The sequence below is a fragment of the Colobus angolensis genome, unplaced genomic scaffold (assembly GCF_000951035.1).
Source record: "Colobus angolensis palliatus isolate OR3802 unplaced genomic scaffold, Cang.pa_1.0 Scaffold1, whole genome shotgun sequence".
Taxonomy (NCBI): domain Eukaryota; kingdom Metazoa; phylum Chordata; class Mammalia; order Primates; family Cercopithecidae; genus Colobus; species Colobus angolensis.
Genome location: NW_012110918.1, coordinates 17,997,423 through 18,006,325, shown reverse-complemented (window position 1 = coordinate 18,006,325; position 8,903 = coordinate 17,997,423). Strand labels below are relative to the sequence as shown.

Below are 8,903 nucleotides of genomic sequence, written 5' to 3'. Positions count from 1 at the left end.
CCCAGCTAATTTTTGTATTTTTAGTAGAGATGGGGTTTCACCATGTTGGCCAAGCTGGTCTTGAACTCCTGATCTCAAGTAATCCGCCTGCCTCGGCCTCCCAAAGTGCTGGGATTACAGGCGTGAGCCACTGTGCCCGGCCAGGTTTTGTTTTTAATTTTTCAAAATGTTCGTATTTCTTCAGAGATGGAGTCTCGCTCTGTCCCCCAGGCTGGAGTGGTTTGACCATGGCTCACTGCAGCCTCAAGCTCCTAGACTCAAGGAATCCTCCTGCCTCAGCCTCCCAAGTAGCTGGGTCTATAGAAGTGAGCCACTGTGGCTGGACGCGGTGGCTCACATCTGTAATCCCAGCACTCTGGGAGTCCGAGGCAGGCAGATCACGAAGTCAGAAGATTGAGACCATGCTGGCTAACATGGTGAAACCTCGTCTCTACTAAAAATATAAAAAATTAGCCGGGTGTGGTGGCACCCACCTGTAATCCCAGCTACTCAGGAGGCTGAGGCAGGAGAATTGCTTGAACCCAGGAGGCGGAGGTTGCAGTGAGCCGAGATCATACCACTGCACTCCAGCCTGGGCAACAGAGCAAGACTCTGTCTCAAAAATAATATAAATAAATAAAATAAGAAGTGAGTCACTGCACCCAGCTAATTTTTCTATTTTTTGTAGAGATGGGGATCTCACTATGTTGTCCAGGTTGGTCCTGAACTCCTGGCCTCAAGTGATCCTCCCGCCTCAGCCTCCCAAAGCACTGTTTGAGAGCCCCTGCTCCCGGCCGAGTTACGGGTTTTTATTTATTTATCTATTTATTTTGAGATGGAGTTTCACTCTGTCACCCAGACTTGAGTGCAGTGGCATGATCTCGGCTCACTGCAAACTCTGCCTCCCAGGTTCACGCCATTCTCCTGCCTCAGCCTCCTGAGTAGCTGGGACTAGAGGTGCCCACCACCACACCTGGCTAATTTTTTTGTGTTTCTAGTAGAGTCAGAGTTTCACCATGTTAGCCAGGATGGTCTAGGTCTTCTGACCTCGTGATCTGCCCACCTCAGCCTCACAAAGTGCTGGGATTGCAGGCGTGAGCCACCATGGCCAGCCTGAGTTACAGGTTTTTAAAGGTGCAGAGGCACAGGTCACAGGCAAAGTCATAAATCAGTACTCAGAGGCTGTACGCTGGTTTTGGCATAAATAGCAAGGAGATCTTGAAGCTGGGGCCCATGAGTCATAGGTAGATTCAAAGGTTTTCTGATTTGGTGTGGAGGCAAAGCTTTGTCTGAAACTTTGGGATCCGCAGGAAAGAATGTTAGCTCTGGGTTTTGGGCATGGCCTCCTCCAGGCCCCTCAGGAAGAAATTTTGGTAAGAGAAGGGTGGTCAGAGGCCAGTCCTCAGCTCCTGCTCATCTGAGGTCTGTGTGCCAGCATGCCCCTTTGGTGGGAGTCCCAGTTTCTGGAAAACAACTAAGGGGCACCTGCTAAGATGGCATGGTTCGCGTCTATGCAGACTCTCGGGACTCTGGCTTCCGTCTGTTGTTTGAAGCTCCCGTGACCTTCCTGTGGATTGGCTGCTCATTTGCTTCTCAGGGATGGCTGGGGTCTGGATTGCCCTTGAAGGAACTCCACATTGTCCTTGCTTCTGTGCTTGGGGAGACCCACAGGCCCCTAAGAGGGGTCCTTGTTTGGTTTCAGGAGCAGCAGGTGCAAAGGCCCTGGGGTGGGAGGGGCGAGATGTGAGGCCACAGCAGTGGGTGAGGGCCAGGCTGCAGAGGGCTTTGGGGACCACGAAGGTGGGCTCTTCAGAGGTCAGGCAGGGTCAGGAAAGGCAGTGAGGAGGCCCCAGACAGCGGTCACTGTGGGTGCCTCCACATGGAAGATGGGCAGCTGCAGGAGCCTGGCTGTTCAGGGTCACACTTCTCTCCCTGTCCCCATCCCATCTGCCGGGTGTCCTTCCTTGGAGCCCTTGACGGCACCTGAGCCCCTCCTCCCCATCCTCAGAAACTTTGGTGGTTGTGTCCCCCCTTGGGGCCCAACAATCTCATTAGCGTGGCACTGAGACGCCTAATCAGCTCACGAAGCAGCAAGATAAATGCCCGGGCTGGCACCCTGCGGAGGAAGGCCCGGTACTCATAGCATGGACCCCTGAGACCTGCCCTGCACTCGGTGAGTAGTGGCCAATCCCGCTGTCTTTCCTCGCAGCCACCTCCCCCAGTGAGTTAGTGGGGGTCTGCCCATCGCCCACAGGGCAGGGAGCTGACAGGATTTTACCACCGTGGCTGAGGTCCGGGTCTGCAGAAGCCTACCCACCACTCTGTTATTCAGAGAGGACTCCCAGCCAACCACCTCCTCTGCTCCCCCATGGTAACCAGTGCTGCTGCCATCCCCAGGCCAGTGATGGTCTGGGAACCTCAGGCCACATGGGCTCAGCTGACTTGAGTGGATGCCAGTCACAGGCTGGGTCGGGCCAGGACAGTACAAGCAGCGGTTTCCACGTGGATGGCATCTGATGGTTGGAGCTCCATCAGGGCCGAGAGCTGTCCAGGACAGCCCATGTCCTGGGGCTGGGGAAGCAGCTGGATGGGGCCTGTGCTGTCTAGGATATGAGGATTGGGTGCCGTGGGATCTGAGCAGCTGGGACCACCAGGCTCCTGAGTCTTGGTTTTGCGCAGGCTGGTGCTGGTCCCGGTCCCGGGGACAGAGGCTGAACCTTACTGAGGGAAGGCGCCATGGCAGCGTCTACTGCAATCTTAGGTGCCCAGCACCCCTTGCAGAGCCCTCCTTCCCGGAATGGGCCACCTGCCCTTGCTTTCTGGTCACTCCCACACCTGAAGCTCGGCAAACAACTGGTGGTAGCCCAGGGCTGGAGTCAGGAATCCCAGCGAAAAAGACCAGGGGCAGGAAAGGGGACCCTAAGAGGTGGTCCCTGGGGCATCCAGTGCGGGCAAGCAGCCCCTCCTGTCTGTCATGTGCCTCCTTCCAGAACCTTCTGGCAGCATGTGCGTCTGGCAGCAGCTCACCAGGAGATTAGGAATCCCCCTCTGCTGTTAATAGGCTTAGGGAAGCTGAACTGCCCTTGGCCCAGGTCACTGGGGCTTAGGGCATCTGGGGAGAGGCTCTAGGGAGAGGAGGAGGAGAGGTCACCCTGTGCAGTGGTGCAAGGACACTGGCCTTGTCCAGAGCAGCCGAGGACACTCAGCCACGCCATGCCAGGCGGGTGACCATGCTCCCCAAGCTGGCTCCAGGAACAGAGAGGGCCTGGGGATTCCCCAGGTGGGGAGACACACGCCCAGTACCCTCCCTCCCTGAGCCTCAGCTTGTCCCTCTGTGAAGTGGGGTTGGGAGACACAGGGCTTCACAGCTCAGCACCGAGTCTCTGAGACAGGCCCCTTTCCCGGGGTCGCCCTGCCTGGCAACCCTGCCCCTCATTTTGTGGGTCATTTTCCATCAGCACTGCAGAGTGCCCGTCATGGTGCCGAGGGACTCAGGGATCCCTCCATGAGTGGGTGAAGGGAACTGACAGCACCCCAACCGCAAAGCGCAGACAAGAGGCAGAAAGCAATAAACCCATCAATAAGAATCAGAGGGCAACAGCCCGGGGAGACGCCCACCAGCCCAGAATGAGGGCTAACACGACGCGTGATGAGAAGCAGCAAATCAGAACCTGAGGACACAGGGGCGGCAGTTCGGGGGAGGCCTGCCTGAGCGGGGACCTGAGATGGAGGCAGCCCACCCGACTAACCATCAGGAAGGGCCGTTCAGAGGCAGGCTCATCTGCAGGGCCGGGCAGGCGGGGGAGGGGCCACTGGGGTCTCATCCCCAGAGGACTTTCAACAGAGTAGCAGCTGGACCGGGTGCGGTGGCTCACTCCTGTAATACCAGCACTTTGGGAGGCTGAGGCGGGTGGATCACGAGGTCAGGAGTTTGAGACCAGCCTGGTCAACATGGTGAAACCCCGTCTCTACTAAAAATGCAAAAATGCAAAAATTAGCCAGGCGTGGTGGCAGGCAACTGTAATCCCAACTGCTCGGGAGGCTGAGGCAGGAGAATCACTTGAACCCGGGAGGCGGAGGTTGTAGTGAGCCAAGATCGTGCCGCTGCACTCCAGCCCGGGCGACAAGAGCAAAACTCTATCTCAAAAAACAAACAAACAAACAAACAAGAGTAGCAGTTGAATGCTCCCCAGTCACGCTCCCCTGGGGTGGGGAATGCTGGGGAAGGGGCAGGAGGTTGTCAGTGGTCACCCACAGGGAGGTGGTAAGGACTCCAGGCTCAGGACCTGCCCCAGGCTGGGAGGCTAGGTTTGCTGTGGATTGTGGGGTGGGGCGAGGGAGGCCAGGACGCAGGGGAGAGGCCGGAGCTGTGTGTGGCCAGCGTTGCTGGGGGGTCATCCACTAGGCAAGGGGAATAGGAGTGCGCCAGTAGACGGTGGGCAGCCCGAGCAGGGCTGGCAGGCTAGCTGCCCCAGGGCAGATTGCAGGGGCTGCCATCTGGATGACGCTGGGGCTGGCGGGGCTGGGTCTCAGCCCCTCCACCAGTGGGTTGAGACCCCCACAAGGGTTGGAAGCAGGAGGGCTGACTGAGACCCGGGCCCCGTCTGTCCCCAGATTGCAGCAGGAGGGAGTCCAGGAGCCAGGGTTGCCACGGTGTCTCTGTCAGCCTCGCCATGAACCTGGAGCCACCAAAGGCTGAGTTCCGGTCAGCCACCAGGGTGGTCGGGGGACCTGTCACCCCCAGGAAAGGACCCCCTAAATTTAAGCAGCGACAAACCAGGCAGTTCAAGAGCAAGCCCCCGAAGAAAGGCGTCCAGGGGTAAGCAGAGTTGGGGGATGGGGCCTCTGAAAGCTGCACAGGAAGGGGAGGCACGGCAGGGCGTTGGGCCATTTTACTGGGTGAGTGATCCCAGCCTCACAGCTGGGGTAGGTAGGGCGGTGCCTGAGGGCCTGAGCAGGGATGGAGGAGGGGGAAGGGGAACTGGGGGCTCCTGTCACCCGCTCCAGATGCTACTGCCAACCATGCTTGAAAATATAGCCACTGCCGGCCAGGCGCCGTGGCTCACATCTGTCATCGCAGCACTTTGGGAGGCTGAGGCGGGCAGATCACCTGAGGTCGCAAGTTTGAGACCAGCTTGACAAACATGGTGAAACCCTGTCTCGACTAAAAATATAAGTTTAGCCAGGTGTGGTGGTGCACGCCTGTAATCCCAGCTACTCGGGAGGCTGAGGCAGGAGAATTGCTTGAATCTGGGAGGCAGAGGTTGCGGTGAGCCGAGATCGCACCATTGCACTCCAGCCTGGGCAACAAGAACAAAACTCCGTCTCAAAAAAACAAAACCACCGGGTGCAGTGGTTCACGCCTGTAATCCCAGCACTTTGGGAGGCTAAGGCGGGCGGATCACAAGGTCAGGAGATCGAGACCATCCTGGCTAACACGGTGAAACCTGTCTCTACTAAACAATACAAAAAATTAGCCGGGCGTGGTGGCAGGCGCCTGTAGTCCCAGCTACTCAGTAGGCTGAGGGAGGAGAATGGTGTGAACCCAGGAGGCAGAGTTTGCAGTGAGCTGAGATCACACCACTCAAACCACACACCAACCACGCAGCCCCTCCATACTCCCTCAGGGCACGCACCTGCCCAGCACCCTGGTGCTTGCACCTCCTTTTCTGGGCCTCAGCCCCATGATGCTCGGGGTAGCAGACTCACCCTGGGTCTGTGAAGGATGCCCCCTCAGGCCCACCAAGCCTCGGGAGGTTGGGGAGGAGGCGGGTCTCTGCCCACTGGGCTCCCAGACAAATGCCTCATCTCCTAGGAAGGCTAGAGATGACCTCAGGCCTCAGGCTGACTGAGCCAGGGCTGGGCCCCGCCATGTCCCTGACTGCTCTATCCTTGCAGGTTTGGGGATGACATCCCTGGAATGGAAGGCCTGGGAACAGGTACGACGGCTGCCAGTGCCAACCTGAGGTCTGCCCAGGTCCCCCCAGGCACACTGAGCACACCCAGGGCCCAGTGCAACCCACCTCAGCCCCCACCTCCCTTGCTTTTCACTTAAGAGACCCCCAGCCTGTCCATCACTTCTTCTCCCAACACTGAGCTCCAGATCCACTGGATCTGGAAGGTGAGGCTGTTCCCATTTGGGACACTTGTACCAGGTGAGGGGAGGGGTCTGGGAAAGAACAGAACCCCTTGCTGCCTCCTCCCCCTTCAGCAAGCCCCACCCTCCTCTGGTTCCCCCCCCTGGACCTGCTGCACCCTCCTTCCCCTACAGCCAGTGTGTCCCCATAGGAGGGCCCCACGCCAGGGTCTGCACGCCCCCACTCAGCACACTGTAGGGCTACACCTGGGCTGTGGGAAACAGGGCCACAGGGGATGGGGGTTCCTGGGCCATGGGATCCTCTCTGATCCAGGCCCCTTTCTCCCACAGACATCACGGTCATCTGCCCTTGGGAGGCCTTCAACCACCTGGAGCTGCACGAGCTGGCCCAATATGGCATCATCTAGCACCAGGCCCTGCTGAGGTCCAGACCCTCCCCCTCCTGCCCTCTGTGCTCTAAACCCTGCTCAGGATTCCTGTTGAGAAGTCTCCCTAGCCCAGATGGCACCTGGACACCAGTGTGGGATTGTAACCTCAGGTCACCCCCTACATATTAATCCCAGTCACCAGGACGCCCCCTCAGGGGCTGGCCAGGCCCTGCTCAGCATCGGGCCCACCCCTCAGTCCTGCCTGCAGAGAGGCTTGGTGAGTCTCCACTCCCAGGGAGAACGGGAAGTGGACCCCAGATCATCCCCTCCTCCCAACTGGAAAGCTAGGGCAGGGTCTCCCCAGAGTGCCTCTGCACCCCAGACCCCTGTCCTGCCTGTATGGGGGTGCAGAGAAGCTCCCTCTCTCTGCATCCCTTCCCAGGTGGGTGCCCTTGGTTTGGAAATGCTGGGTAGCAGGACTCCAGGTGTCAGATGAGGCCCCATGCTTATCACACCAGGGGGCCATCCTTCTCAATACAGCCTGCCCTTGCAGTCCCTATTTCAAAATAAAATTAGTGTGCCCTCGCCTGCCCATGGCATATTTGTGCATGGGACAGGGCCTGTGGTGGGGTCACTTGAGCAGGAGCACATGGGTGAAGGGGTGGGCAGTGGGCAGTGGGGCAGGAGAGGCTGGCCTGACTGAGCAGGAAGACAGCCCTTGGGCTCACACCCTCACTGAGCCTTGCTGGTGGCCCTGAGACATGCAATGTCAGGCCATGGCTGGGTCAAGGCAGAAGGCCTTGGTGCACACCCAGGGGCCATAGTCAATGAAGCATGCACGTGGCTGGAGCAGGCCTCACAGAGAAGGTGAGATGGGACATGGCTCATGCTACATGCCGTGAGGCCAGAGCTCCTACTCCCACCTCACAAGAGAGAAACTGAGGCACAGTGACACTAGCGACTCCCCCAGAGCACCCAGCCAGCTTGTCCTTAGACAGCGCCCACTAAAACTGGCTGTAGCTGGGCATAGTGGCTCATGCCTATAATCTCAGCACTTTATGAGGCCAACGCGGGAGGATCACTGCAGCCCAGGAGTTCAAGACCAGCCTGGGCAACATAGCAAGACCCTGTCTGTATTTGAAAATAGCAATAATGAGGCTGGGCACTGTGGCTCACGCCTGTAATCCCAGCACTTTGGGAGGCCAAAGTGGGCAGATCATTTGAGCTCAGGAGTTCAAGACCAGCCTGACCAACACAGAGGAACCATCTCTATTAAAAATACAAATTAGCCTGGTGTGGTGGTGCATGCCTGTAATCCCAGCTACTTGGGATGCTAAGGCAGGAGAATCGCTTGAACCGGGAGGCAGAGGGTGTGGTGAGCCAAGATCACACCATTGGACTTCAGCCTGGGCAACAAGAGCAAAACTCCATCTCAAAAAAAAAAATTTGTCTGGGCGTGGTGGCAGGCACCTGTAGTTCTAGCTACTCAGGAGGCTAAGGTGGGAGGATTGCTTGAGCTAAGGAGGCAGAGGCTGCAGTGAGCTGAGACCCTGCCACTGCACTTCAGCCTAGGTGACAGAGTGAGACCCTGTCTCAAAACAAAACATGCCCATTTGTGACCGAGATCCCACTCCTGACACCACATCCAGGGCAAGCAAGAGCTCTGCAAGCTGGCCCAGCAGCAGGCGCCCTCACAGTAGCCCCGTTCATATGGACCAGCCCATTCACAGAAAGGGCCAGATCTGACTCTGGACAGACCCTCTGGGATTCCACTTACGGTGAAAGCCCAAAACAGGCCCCACTGGCCCTGGCAATGAAGTCAGAGCAGGGCTGTCTTGGGGTTGAGCGCGCCAGCAGGGGCTGGAACTCCCCGTTCGGACCTGTGGTGGATTCACAGGCTTAGATGGGTAAGAATTCCCCACGCTGACTCGAAGATTGGTGTCTTTATTGTGTGAATGATACACCCCAATAAAACATTTACTCTTTCCCCAAAAATGCACTCGGCAGGGAGAGGCCTGGACCTTAGCTCCACCACCACGAGCCCAGAAAGGGAGGGAGGTGCCAGGAGGTGGGAACTGTGCGCCTGGGGGGGAGTGGGGGTTCGGAGGTGAGGGTCAGCTCCAGGATTTCCTCCGGCCCCTCGTGCTCCTCACGCCAATACTGTGGGCTTGCCGGGCGCCCTCCGTTGGGGGCTGGCGTGGGGGACGCAGGGCGCGCGGCGTGGGCAAGCTAGGTAGGTCTCACGGCGAAGTCTCCGGAAGCCCGAGCGAAATCAGGCGGCGGCGGCGGCGGCGCAGGCAGCGCGTTTTAGCCGGACGGGGGTGCCCCCTGTATCCTTGTGCGTGGCAGCCTCGGACTCCAGGGCGTGCGCTCAGCGGCGTGGGCAAGCTAGGTAGGTCTCACGGCGAAGTCTCCGGAAGCCCGAGCGAAATCAGGCGGCGGCGGCGGTGGCGGCGCAG

General features: G+C 58.5%; 2 protein-coding genes across 5 annotated transcripts in view; one reads left to right on the top strand and one right to left on the bottom strand.

Moving 5' to 3' along the window:
• The window catches only part of PDE6G (phosphodiesterase 6G, cGMP-specific, rod, gamma), an 11,642-nt gene extending 4,610 nt beyond the window's left edge, over positions 1-7,032 (top strand). The window contains exons 1-5 of one of the 4 annotated variants that reach the window (XR_001003850.1): positions 1,592-2,152; positions 4,594-4,798; positions 5,878-5,918; positions 6,407-6,562; positions 6,647-6,762. Coding sequence is in view for 3 of the 4 variants with exons in the window: in XM_011960474.1 (XP_011815864.1) it covers positions 4,653-4,798; positions 5,878-5,918; positions 6,407-6,483 (264 nt within the window). In the remaining variant the exon portion in view is untranslated. Of the gene's footprint in view, positions 1-1,591; positions 2,153-4,256; positions 4,275-4,593; positions 4,799-5,877; positions 5,919-6,406 lie in introns of those variants that run through there. The other 3 variants (XM_011960323.1, XM_011960407.1, XM_011960474.1) reach the window with 3 other exon arrangements.
• A 1,231-nt stretch (positions 7,033-8,263) lies between these two features.
• Positions 8,264-8,903, bottom strand: part of TSPAN10 (tetraspanin 10) — a 7,584-nt gene continuing 6,944 nt past the window's right edge. The window contains exons 4-5 of the mRNA XM_011933341.1: positions 8,466-8,527; positions 8,264-8,324 (exon numbers count right to left, since the gene is read on the bottom strand). Coding sequence (XP_011788731.1) covers positions 8,264-8,324; positions 8,466-8,527 — 123 coding nt within the window. The remainder of the gene's footprint in view (positions 8,325-8,465; positions 8,528-8,903) is intronic.